The following is a 13,491-nucleotide window of genomic DNA, read 5'->3' as shown; positions in this document are numbered from 1 at the left end:
AAAAGAATTAACAGAAAAAACTGTTCCAAGCAAAAGCAAGCAGATGGCAGAACACAATCAATATTGCTTCAACATCATGTAAGCCCACCCAATAGAGCAAGAAATGCCCCGGCAAAAAAAAGCAAGAAATGGCAGCTCATATGCTCACATTAGAAACTATATACAAAGAAATATAACTCCTACCCAAGACTTGCACCTGAATGCTAGGAACCACAAAATATAAAAGGACAACTCATGTTCATTCAACAGTAGAATACTCATGGGCATTCACTGTGAAGTTAGCAACCTTCAAATACTTACAAGAAATTTCATTTGCTTCATCAGGACATAGCCACACACACACACACACACACACAAAAGAACTTACTGCACAAACCTCATTCTAAGGAGCAGCAACCAAAACGAAACAGGAGCACTTTAGGAGAGTTTCACAATCATCAAAGGTGCAACCAGCTGGTTGTCGCTGAGGTGCTGTTAAATCTCTGGTACATAAAAACCTTGTTCACATGGTGCTAATCTGCCAACAATCCAAATTCAAATGAACAAAATGACACAGTTTACATAAATCAAGTGTGCGGTGGTACTGCTAAACAGGCGAGCTAACATCAAAAAGCATGTTCATGCAAACAGTAAAACTTCCTCAATCCTCATTGCAAGAATTATGGCCATTAAATAAAATTATCTACAACTTTTTGCTTGTATCTTTGGCACTGGCACATGTCTACTACCAGGTATTTGATACGATAAGCATCTATCAGGCAACAGGATTTAGCCAACACTAAGTTCTTATCAGTAACTACAAATAGAATATACATTATTATCCAGGTTTGATAAGCATCCTTTCAAGGAAAAACTGGCAGATGGTGAATTATTAAGTTGGAAGTATATCACTTTGGTACCAATTCAAATAACACAAAAGGGAGCACAATATCACAAAACATAAATATTTCATTCTCAGGGTTATGGTTCATACAAACATGTAAAGGCAAACATTACCAGATAAAAGCAGCTAAGCCTGAAAGCAGCTGCAACAAGGAAAGCTCAGGAATCGTCAATTACTCAGATCAACTGCCACATAAACATACAGAACATTAAACAGGTATCATATGAGCACACTTCAATAACACATAGATATGCTCTTGAAAAATAGAAACGTGTAAATGCATTGAGAGAAATTCCCCAGCCTAGTGATTGGCAGCTTTCTTTGATATATATAGTTTCACGGGTCTTCTCCCGAAGCTCAACCCTTCCAAGTTTATTTTTATCAGATTCTTCTCAGCCAGCCTATGAAACTCTCTTCCTAACATCAGCATCCGAGTCAGATTCACGGTCCTTCTCGACATCTGAAGAGGGAGTAACAACATGCTTTGATTTCTTTGCAAGAGATTCAAGAGCTCTCTGTCGAAGCTCAATTTCAAGTTTGTTTGGGTCAGGTTCTTCTCTCGGAGTGTATGAACCTTTCTTCCCAACATCAGCATCTGAGCCAGATTGACGATCCTTCTCAAGATCTGACAGGGGAGAACCAGCATACTTCAATTTCTGTTTACTGGCATGACGGTCCGCCCTTCTGCGGTGCCGTTCTTCACGTCTAAGGCGCCTTTCCTCTTTTCGTAGCTTTTTCTCTTCTCGCCTCCTCCTCTTGGACTCCTTGTCATCTGAGTAAGAATCAGAATCAGAACTATCATCATAATGCTTCTTATGCTTGTGACCCTTTTTATGTCCTCGCTTCTCAGACTGGGATCTGTGTTTCTCAGATTCTTCTGAGCCCGAACTGCCATGATCAATGTGTTTACTATCATATGTTCTTTTCTTAGCTTTTTGAAGAGGACTTCCACCATCTGATTGGAAAGCTTCATCAACTTTACCAGAGTATTTCTTCGCTGCAATAGCATCATAAGAAGCACCAAATGAATCCGTTTTGGCACGCTCATTGTTAATCCCATCCTTTGGATAAGAGTCGCCGGCTCTACTAGGGGACTGCCGTTTCACAGGAGAATCATCAGGGGAATCACCCTGGCGTTTCATTCTTCTACCATCAAGCGCATCTTCTGAAGAATCTGATAGCTGATTATCATATTTCTTGGGGACATCCTTGCCGCCACTAGAATTAAAAAAAAACTGTTAGATTATTACCGAAAGAAAGGATGCATGCTGCTGAGGAGATGCTTCTGACAGGTTTTACCGACTGACATCATCATAATTACTCCTATAAAAAGTTCAGACGTTGATACATGCAGGAGATCATTTTACGTGGAAGTTTATCATGCATAATATAGCCAGTACACAAGGTGTCTGATGATAATAGTGCAAATTTGTAACCCAATATTCAGTATCTAAATAAGAAAGAAAAGAGCATTGAACCATAGCATGTCAAAAGAGCAAGAGTGTTTTCTTAATGCATAAAAACTAGCAAGGACACTGTAAGGAGATGTCCAATCAAGCACTACAAGCAATCTCAAGCAGGGGATAAGTAGAGGAACATACTACTGTCTTGATCTGGAAGAGGGTTTTTCTCCAGGGATTGAGTTATCAACGTTGACTTCCTTTAGTTGCAGATCAGCTGAGAAATCCTTGGATACCCTGCGTGATGAATTGGCCTTCCGTGCATTCTCCCTGAATGTAAACAAAAGAAAAGTATATATAGACAGCGAGGCAAATAATAGTTTTACGAAGACACAAGACATGAAAGAACAGATTCCAACCTTGCACGCCCGCCTTCTTCCTCGTCTCCACTGGTATTTGTGCTGTCCTGACTGGGCATATGTTTCCCAGTGTCCTTCAAAGGACTGCCAAAATAAGGTGAGAAAGTTAGCATCCCAGTTTGGACACTGTTAGTGGAAAATAAAATAAATAGAATTACAAACCAACACAGACGAGTACACACCTGCCACGTGTGGAATCTCTTTTTGCATCATTCGTAGGAGACCTCAAGGATTTTGTGAGCCTACGGTGTTCAAAATCCGGTGACTCTCGGCCACTCCTTTCTTGGTTCCTGAGGCAATACTGGGAGTAAGACAATGACCTCCCTGAATAACTACAACAAAATATGTCTGCATTCATCATGCATGCTGTGGTATTACCTTTGAGCCAGATCCCTGCCTTTAGTGGAGGGTGCACCGTTTGTTCCCTTTTCTGCGTCCCTGCTCGAACTCCTACGTGAACGATTTGGACTCCTGCTGTGTGGACTGCTACTCCTGTAAATTCCAGCACAGGTGTAAATCATGCAGCACAACATCAAGTACAAAGAAAACAAGAGAGCAGCATTACCTCCTCCGCTGTGGAGAGACTGGACGATTTGCAGAAAGCGTCCTAATTGAAATTGGGGATTTTCTCTGGCGTTTTGGTGACCTCAACTGCAGTGAGCGGTGAGGTGACAGGGACTGCCGTCTTCCTGGAGAACGTGGTCTATGCCTTCTAGGTGATGGGGACCGTGGCCTGCGTCTTACAGGTGATGGGGACCGTGGCCTGCGTCTTCCTGGCGATGGGGACCGGTGCCTATCTGCTGGTAATCTGTGTCGAGGAGGTGATCTGCGACGCGCAGGAGATGGTGATCTTCTAGGTGCGCGAGCTGGGGACCGACGGCGATAAGGAGATGGTGATCTACGTCGCCCAGATGGTGGAGATCTTCTCCTAATGGGAAATCTCCGCCGGGGTGATGGGGATCTAGGTACCGAAGGTGATCTCCTGGAATACGGTGACCTCCGCCTAGACACTGAAGGAGCAACTCTTGGGGAATGCCTTCGGGGGGAAACAGAACGCCTAGGTGAAGCTGAACGTCGTGATGATCTTTGTCTGGAAGGGGATGGAGAGCGCCTCCTTGGAGAAATAGACCGTTGCCTACCACGGGGCGACAAAGATGTGCTCCTAGGTCTTCGATGTTCCCTGAAAATAAAGAGAATAAGACTGCCTATAAGCAATGGTTACAGTCGAGACAGAGAAAACTTACTTATTGTTGTGTAACAAGTAATACATGGGACTGCTGACAATACACATGCGAACACAAGCTAACACAAATCAAAATTAAACGACTACTGATCAGGTCACACAAAGATGCCTTGTTCGTTCCTAGTTAATTAGGTCACACACTGCTTTGCAGAACCATATTGTTTAATTCTTTCGAAAAGATGTGAAATGCAAATGCCTACAAAGAACAGTCCTTTCGGTACATTAGAAACCTAACATGCGAGGAAGATAAGTATAGTCAAAAGAAGACACAAACTTGTAGGAAATATGCACAAAACATTACAAACATGGGGAATGATGTACATTCCCACCACCTGGGTTTAAGTACGCACAAGCTCGAATTACAAATTTCTTTCAAAAAGATGGTGCACATTTCAAAGGCTGAAAATGATTTATCATGAAGAACATGACAAAACAAGGAAGGGTTCAAATATAGCCATTCTTGATGAGCTTACTGAAAATTTAAAATACAATGAACAATGATAAAAACTCACGCGTAGAAGAATTGCTAGCTAAAACACAACCAAGGGCCACCAGATAACAGACAACGAGCTCAAAGAAGAGATTAGAAGCAACATATAGAAGTACATTCTGCAAAAGTAAAAAAAAAACACTGGAAAGATACTGCAAATTAATCTTATCACTATAGTTGTGTGGGGCATAGATGAAGAATGCACTTATTCCCAAGTATGGTTGGTGTTGTTCTTAGAAATTAAAGACTTCATTAAGGATTCCAAACAAATGGTTAACTAAATGAAGGAATGGAATTGAATTTTCCCATTTCGCACTGCCTAATTGTGGCAGGATTTTTTTTTTCCTTCACAGCTGTTGAGATGAAGTGCTGTACAAGCTAAACAAAAACAATGAAGAACACACAAAAATGGCAACTCTTGGACAAGAAAAACAGAACTTCATCGATGCAATAGTCTGACTCTGACAATAAAAAAGAATTTCATCTGAAGGACGTGCATAATGTGCATTATATGAAAAAAAATCCTGACAAAAAAGTAAGGTGGTCTCAAATGTGGACATTCTATGAATATTATCTGATCTGATAGAATGCACTAAAGAGTAGCCAAAGTTAACAACTAACCGGCTCTTTGTTCTCGAGCTATGCTTCAAGTCCAGTTCCTTTTCTTTCTCAGCATCAACATTGGGATTGTTTAAAGCAGAGCCAAGTGAATCACCATGAGATCTTGAATTACCAGTATCCCCGGCCTACAGTAGTTGGAGGTAAAGAACGATATGAACCGAAATAATCGGAGAAGCTATCTGAGTGTCATCAGAAACACAAGAGGTCACAGGATAACCATTAAATCAGTGATACAAGGAAACTGGTCAGAAGGAATTAACTCACCATCATTTTGTGTTTATCTAGTTCTGTGTCCCTTCCATCTTTCTCTCGCTTCTTCTGGATCTCCTGGGCAATTCTAGCCTCTTCCGCCTAAACACAAGACAGGTGGATTAATAAGAAAACTCAGATTTTTCTGCAATTTAAAACCCACAACTCCACAAGCAACTCTATACGTTGTAAATACCAGGTTCACAGAATAGACAGGAAGTACTAAAGGCCAGAGTTAAGTATGATGTTTTGAAAAAATCACATATAAAAGAAATGTAATGAAGCCTACCACCACATACAACCTTTGACTAGTGTTACAGACTAGCCACAACACTAATTAAATAGTGTTCTGTGAGCAATGTCCGAGAAAAACCATAAAATAAGGTCGTCTGCAGCTTCAACCATAATTATACATGTTTGCTTCAGTAAACATAAACGAGAGCAAAAAAGAGGAAATGCTATTAAATTCGCACGCAAGCCTTGTATTGTCAGACATACAAGCAATCCTTGACATGGAGTAGGTGGCCGGGAGTATGGAGAAGTCCAAATGCACACATATCATAGGAGAGGAATCAAGATTTGGCACGTACAAGGGATCGAGGAAGCACAGTGCACCTTCAAGGCAGGCATTGGGTGCAACCATGGAGACACTAGGAAATTGAGTTATCTCTAGTTAGGAGTTCCTTTTAGTTTAGGAGAGCTTAATCCGGATAGAAAAGACATGTTTGGACTTCTCCATACTTGTGAAGTCATTTACCTATATTATATAGGAGAAGCATGTATTGTTTTAATCAAGCGATATAACGATCACAAGCTATCTAAGCCTTACAACAACCCTTGCACATCAGGGACGAGCACTGGAACTACGGCTCTAAACGAGCTGAGCTCAAGCAAATATACCTTGGCTCAGCTTGAGCTCAATTCAATCCTCGGCCCAAATATGGCCTCGAGCACGGCCTATCGACATAACGGCTCGAGTTCGGCTTTGCCAAAAACTAGAAACAGTTCGATCCCAGATCATTAGGGCTCACAAAAACTCTTGAGTAACATTATTAATTTTTATCATATTGCCAACACGCTAGGCATCGACTGTCGTATGCCTTCACAAGCCACTCTTTTATAGATAGTCCTCCAACCCCACTCTTCTACAATAGGTGAGGTGGTACTAATCTACTCAGCCCTACTGTTTGTTACATGGACTAAGAGATGGGCTGATGCACAGCTACAAAGCACCTGATACTGATACGTAAATTCGCCGTTGTGAAAAAGTGCCAATACAGGGATACGTTTTACTATTTTTTAAATTCAAAACAAAAAAGTATAGAAGTTAGGAACAACAGATTATCATATAGATGCATGAAAATTAAATAATTGGTTTGGCTGTACATTTATTGCATATCTCAAGAATAAAACGATCTTGCAATTTTTAATCCAATTGCTTGCGTAAATCATTTACCAAGCATTCTCTAATGTAGTATTTGGTCCTTCTCCCCTCTTCTTCTTAGTGCTTGCATTCGATGAATGCAAAACTTGCAGAACTAGGCAAGGACACATTTTTCGTCTTGTTTTGTTCTAATGCAATTTTGAGGCATTGCAACCTCAGCTGGTGATTCCTCTATAATTGTAACATGGCTCCACAATGGCGCCCTTAGACTGGTAGGTTCAGCAGGAGGAGCCATCTGGAGGAGGGGTCAGAGGAGATAGATCATGAGAGGAGAAAGGAGAAGACAGAGAGGAAGTGAGCTTAGCTACGGTGGCTGGCGGCTAAACGACTCAGTGTACATACGTTGGTGGTTGTGCCAACCTCAACTGTCGAGCTGCTGCCAGGATCAAGCTCGACAAGATGTCTGGAAGGCTGCGTGAGGGGCTGGGGGTGAGGGGGAGTCGGAGACGAGGACGGTGGGGAGTCGGTGAGGAAGGAGGAGCAGCTCCTCGTCGGCTCGCGCCGGCCTGCTGCCACCGCCTGCTGTGGAGCTCGGAAGGAAAGAGGGGGAGGGAAAGGATGGGGCGTCGGGGGACTAGGGTTGCCTAGTTACTCATTATCTCTTGTTATGTGGGATGGGGCGTCGGGGGACTAGGGTTGCCTAGTTACTCATTATCTCTTGTTATGTGGGATGGGTTGTATCCAAAAAGCACCCACCAAGTACCCAACAGGTATCAGGTTTGTTTTAAATCGTTTATTTCTGGATACTCACAGGCTACATACCCACCATGTATCGGAGCCGTATCAAGTTTTAAATCGTTTATTTCCGGATACTCACAGGATACATACCCACCATGTATCGGAGCCGTATCAAGATCGGATACGGTATCCAATACGGGTACGCGAGGTCAGTGAAGTATCCGTGCATTCAAGTGCACAAGTATAGCTACAAGGCCATGAATGTTCTTCGGCCCTCCAGTCATTGCTACGCGCAGCTTTTCTCTTACCAGACTAGGCTTAGATTCTCACGATTTGATAATTGGGCTTGGAGATATTTGGGCCACACCTACGTACAGAAGGACCGATTGAAGAGAAGCTTGTACAACATCGTCTGAGATGGTTTGGGCATATTCAGTGCAGGCCTCCAGAAGCCCCAGTGCATAGCGGGCAGCTAAAGCGTGCTGATAATGTCAAGAGAGGTCAGGGTAGACCAAACTTGACAAGGGAGCAATCTGTAAAGAGAGATCTGAAGATCTCATGGGTTTCAGCTCTAGCCTACCCCAACTTGTTTGGGACTAAAGGCTTTATCAGGTGGGCGTTGTTGTTGTAAAGAGTTAATATTTATCAGGTGGGCTGCATGGTAGTATTATAGGGTTTAGGGTTTAGGTATTTATCAGGTGGGCTGCATGGTAGTATTATACCGAGCCTTGTCGAGCGTTTTCGAACCAAGCTTACCAGGCTCACGAGCATAAGGTCAATCTGGAGCTGGGCTTGTTTAGGCTTCGAGCCGAGCCCAAAACGAGCCAAGCTCGAATAGTGTGACGAGCTCAAACTTTTTTGACATCCTTGCCTGTCACCGGTTGTTGACGGTGAGTATAGATCTTGAAACCCTTACCCTACCAAAATTATCCCACTCTAAACCAAGGTTCCTAACATTATAGGCTTTTTTTAAAGAAAGAGTAACTCAAAACAAGAATCTAAATATATCACAAAAATATAGTTACCAGCAAAGATCGCGTTCAACGCACGGTTCCCAAACTATAATGTCACCCGTTTTAGAACTTCCAGCTGGAATTTTTTTTTTTGATTCACTTTAATGAACTTAATACAATCTTAGAGATATACAAGAACCAAAATATGTTGTAACAGTAGATCGTATGGAGAGTCAAACAAATTCAGCAATCTAGCATCATGATTAAGGATATGTGAAATATGCTGTGCAACTCCTCGTAATTTGAAAAGAGGAGTTGTAAAGGATAATTAATACTCCCTCCGTCCCAAAATAAGTGTCGCTGATTTAGTACAAAGTTAGTACTCCCTAGTGTCAAAAATGATCTTATATTTTGGGACGGAGGGAGTACTAACTTTATACTAAATCAGCGACACTTATTTTGGGAAGGAGGGGGTACAAGTTATTATTAAGGGATTAAATTTACAGTTAAGGCATAATTTGAATATATACAACTTAATAAGATTGGATGGCTAAGATGGTTTGCAGCATTTAACCCAATTCGTACATTTTAGATTCAAATAAATGATAATACCGTAAATAAAAGGAGGTAACTCAAAAACAAAAACTTAGATTGAAGTGGAGCATGCTTTCACTCAGCACCGATTTATGGTGGTCAACTGAAAGATTATAGTTAAAAGGACGACTTGAGCCGCTGCAGTACCGACTTACTAACTAGTAGCGCAACTAATCACACCTAGTTGACATTTTTGTTGGAAGCAAGTACCGACCAGAAGCAGTGACTTTGAAGATTATGTGGATTGGGTATCCAATCAATTAATCCTCCAAACCAACTAAGCCGGGGAAGCTGAAGCAGAAATGCAATTCTCGGGGGAGGGAAGGGGGAAGCTCTAGGAAGGCTTCCTCCCGACCCTGGGCTACTGGGGAAAGTAAACAGGCGAGTAACTGAAGAAATGAACGCAAGCCTCTTGGCTCCGTTCACGGCAGATGAAGTAAAGGCAGCACTCTGAATTCAATTGTGAGCAACTAATCAGAACTGATTCTAGGTCATTGTAAGGCCATGCTAGTTTGATGTCTTATGTATGTATTCTAGCTTATGAGTTAACTCAGAACAACATGCCTGATGTATGTCATACAAATATTGTTATGATAATAATAAATTGATGTATTTATGCAAACCTTTCTCTGCTGAATCTCAGCCTCCTTTGCATCCAAAAATTGCTGGGGCACACCACTGGCATTCTGCTGCGCACTGAGAAGGAGGCTCCACAGCTCCCTCATGAACTTTATTGTATTCTTCTCCATGAACCCTGTCAGCTGGATCTGTATGTACTTCCCGTCCACCTCCTGCAAAACAAACAAAAACCTTATAAAGCTCCTGAGTTCCTACTATTTATTATCAGCCGCACAGAACTAATTTAATCATTACACAACTATAGCACCTACGTTTGGGCTGACTGATCCAGCAAAATCATATCCAGGCAACAAATAATTCGATGACATGGCCAGAAAAAAACACTAGTATGATAATGATTAACTTTTACAGGTACAACCCATACTTGTTTCACAAGTTCACAAGAAGTTCTGGTGAGCTAATTCAATTGGTATTTTGCTAATCCAGTTGGTATTTTGCAAATTGGAAAATGTTGTGGTTTAGCTCCACAAGATGGCTGTGATTACCTATCTTACACTATCCAAACAAGCCTATGCAAGACTTTAAACTTAGTTCCCAAATTACACGTGTATGATTTCAGTTTTCATTCCTGACTCCTGAGCAACAACATGAAGATAGTTGGGTTCATAGCTTACAATCTTAAAGCTGAATGGACGAAATCCAATATATCCAGAGATGCTTTACATGAATATAGAATACAGAGTTTCGTTTTTAATTAATAGGCATATCTTCAATCAGAAAATACATCTGTGTTTGTTCAACGAGGCGATAAGATGCAAGCGCCATTGCTCATGTTAAAGAAGTATATCTTCAGAAACCTCACCTTCGCATCGAGCAGGCCGTAGATGAAGTTGATAAGAACTTCGTCCTCGAACCCAAGAAGCTCGGTGACCCGTGTGGCAATCCACGGCTTCATCACGTCCATCTTCACCTTTGACATGTCCACCTAAACCCAAGGAAAGAAATAAATTAGAGTTTAACTTGAACCCACGGCAGATAGTCCCCCTCTGGACGCTCATCGGCTAGAACCCGATGGAGGCATAGGGCGAGAACGAAAAAGCTAACCTGATGGTCAAGCTCGGACGCGAACTTCTGCGTCTTGAGCAGCTTGGCATGCTTGTTGGAGAATCTGGTATCCTGGTCGGCCGACGTCCCCTGCAAAAAAGCACGGCGAATCAGCGCACCCGTCACAGATCCGACGAACCGGAAAAACTAAGCGAGGGAACTAAATCAATGCGGAGAACCGTAGCCGCTTACCCGGAAGAAGCCTCCCGACATCTTCACAGACGGTGCGGCCGCCGGGGCCGCCGCCGGCTTGGGGGAAGGATGCCGAGGAAGGGTGGCTAGGGTTGGAGCCTTGGGAAGACGACGACGAGTTGGGGGGTGCAGGGGGGAAGAAGAGGCCGCAGGAAGAGCTATACACAATAGCCCGATCCAAAACAGTCGCCTGCCTCAGCTGCCTGGGCCAAGCCCACCGGTCTGTAGGCTTTCGAGTCTGTTCACTCGTAATACGTGTACATCACGATTCATGTCTACTCAAAAAAAAATCACGATTCATGTGTTCCTAAAATTCTCTCAAAAAATATCTGTTCCTAAAAAAAATTCCTCAAAGAAAAAACTGCTCCTAAAAATTCCCTCAAAAAAAGCTGTTCCTAAAAATACCCTCAAAAAGAAATTTGTTCCTAAAAAAGAACGTCATGATTCTCTTTTCTTTTAATAATTCTCAAAAAAAAGACAATTCTTGCTGTTAATATTTACTTTGCCGTAGGAAGTCTTGCTGTCAATCTAACTCTAACCTTAAGTACAAAATGTGGACGAAGTATCTATAGTCTGTAAACTAACATCGTTAGTCAGGGATCAACAGCGTTGAAGATTAAAGGTGGGATTGTTGACAAGACACTAGCCCAGAGTAACACATAACCCCCTCTTATCACTACAATAAGATAAACCTTGGACCTCGATGACCCTTCAACGTTTCTTGAAATACTTCATCTTCAAATCCTTCATCCTCGATATGTGAGGTCATGGTGGCATTACGTGCGAGACCATGCCTTGACCACCAGATGTCATGATGACGCACCCTTTAGACCATACAGTTCCCGCTGCCCCTCCTATGTGATGCTCATGCTGCTTCCATCCCTCCTCCCCCCCTCCCCACCACAACGAGTCGTAGAGCTATCGCATGCGACACCATGCCCTTTGTCGTTGTAGGTCATGGAGATGCGCCCCTTCATACCATGACCACCGCCCCTCCATTTCAGTGCCCTCATTGTTCCGCTGTCCCCTCCCATGCCCGACTACTTGTATTCTTGCACATGTGAGTCATCGCTCAGTCCAAGTATGTTGCGTTTTTTTCTAGATCGTTATGAACAACTCGTGGTCATCCCTGTACGTTTCTAGTTATAGATCGAGCCTGATTTCGCTTGTGATTCTAGCTTTGCACAACTATGGATGCAAGAGGATATGTATAGTACCACCGGTACTTCATAAGTATAAGTAGAAGTACCGCTCAAATGACCCTCCATGCAAAAGGGTGGTTTAGTCCTTTCCTTAGTCTAATCTGATTCCAAATCAAACCATGTATTGACCAAACCATGCATTAACCTTGTGATATAAGTAAATAATTGCTCGACAACGCTTGTTGTTATACACATGTAGTCGCCGCCGCCCCTTTGGAGAGTTCGCGAAAGGCTGTTGTGAATGCCATCAGTTCCATTCAAGCTATTAAGCACGGGCACCATTGTGTTCTCATCTCTTCGGTCTCACAGTCCCATCCTCCTCGCGAGTGTGTCCTCATTCTTCCTCCCAATGCAACTGCACCATTGTCGTCGGTTCTCCTATGTAGGTGTAGCCAATGAGTTGCTAACAGACCGTCTGTCAACTCCAAGAATGATGGCAATGTCAACCAATCAAGGAATGGATCTCATTTTCCATTTCTTTTTTTCTTCTTGCAAACAGATTTAGTGATTCTAGGATCGTAAGTATGTCTAGAGGGGGGTGATTAGACTACTTTACCAAATAAAAATCTAGCATTTTCCCAATTTCAAGTCTTGGCAGATTTTAGCAACTTAGCATTAGTCAAGCAACCAACCTACACATGCAAGTCTAAGAGTATAGCAGCGGAATGTAAAACATTGCACATGAAGGTAAAGGGAGGAGTTTGGAGGGAGCAAACACAATGTAGACACGGAGATTTTTGGCGTGGTTCCGATAGGTGGTGCTATCGTACATCCACGTTGATGGAGACTTCAACCCACGAAGGGTAACGGTTGCGCGAGTCCACGGAGGGCTCCACCCACGAAGGGTCCATGAAGAAGCAACCTTGTCTATCCCACCATGGCCATCGCCCACGAAGGACTTGCCTCACTAGGGTAGACCTTCACGAAGTAGGCTATCTCCTTGCCCGTACAAACTCCTTGGTTCAACTCCACAATCCCGACGGAGGCTCCCAAGTGACACCTAACCAATCTAGGAGACACCACTCTTCAAAAGGTAATAGATGATGTGTTGACGATGAACTCCTTGCTCTTGTGCTTCAAATGATAGTCTCCCCAACACTCAACTCTCTCTCACAGATTTGGATTTGGTGGAAAGATGATTTGAGTGGAAAGCAACTTGGAGAAGGCTAGAGATCAAGATTCATATGGTTGGAATGGAATATCTTGACCTCAACACATGAGTAGGTGGTTCTCTCTCAGAAAATGTATGATGGAAGTGTAGGCATGTTCTGATGGCTCTCCTCACGAATGAAGAGTGGGTGGAGGGGTATATATAGCCTCCACACAAAATCTAACCGTTACACACAAATCACCAAACTCGGTGGGACCGAATAATAAAACTCGGTCAGACCGATTTAGTACAAAATGTGAACGTTAGGCTTTTCGGTGGGACCGACATGT

General features: G+C 42.8%; 1 protein-coding gene across 5 annotated transcripts; it reads right to left on the bottom strand.

Annotated features, from left to right (window-relative positions):
* Positions 1-220: 220 nt before the first annotated feature.
* On the bottom strand, positions 221-11,093 carry LOC109786810 (uncharacterized). 5 transcript variants are annotated; one of them, XR_006662798.2, is made up of 14 exons: positions 10,850-11,080; positions 10,658-10,747; positions 10,416-10,538; positions 9,598-9,765; positions 5,321-5,407; positions 5,057-5,181; positions 3,268-3,882; positions 3,081-3,194; positions 2,885-2,992; positions 2,703-2,786; positions 2,485-2,613; positions 1,185-2,101; positions 997-1,068; positions 221-517 (listed from the first exon to the last, which is right to left on the bottom strand). XR_006662798.2 is itself a non-coding variant. In XM_040387282.3 (12 exons), the coding sequence occupies exons 1-12, from the start codon at positions 10,868-10,870 to the stop codon at positions 1,285-1,287; spliced, it is 2,481 nt and encodes an 826-aa protein (XP_040243216.1). In that variant the 5' UTR covers positions 10,871-11,080; the 3' UTR covers positions 931-1,284. The 5 variants fall into 5 exon arrangements, 1 of the variants encoding a protein (XP_040243216.1); XR_012182213.1 differs by having other exon boundaries at positions 221-482; XR_005754648.3 differs by having other exon boundaries at positions 997-2,101; positions 10,850-11,093.
* Positions 11,094-13,491: the final 2,398 nt, after the last annotated feature.

The sequence above is a fragment of the Aegilops tauschii genome, chromosome 4 (assembly GCF_002575655.3).
Source record: "Aegilops tauschii subsp. strangulata cultivar AL8/78 chromosome 4, Aet v6.0, whole genome shotgun sequence".
Lineage (NCBI taxonomy): Eukaryota > Viridiplantae > Streptophyta > Magnoliopsida > Poales > Poaceae > Aegilops > Aegilops tauschii.
This window is presented reverse-complemented; position numbering and strand designations above follow the sequence as displayed.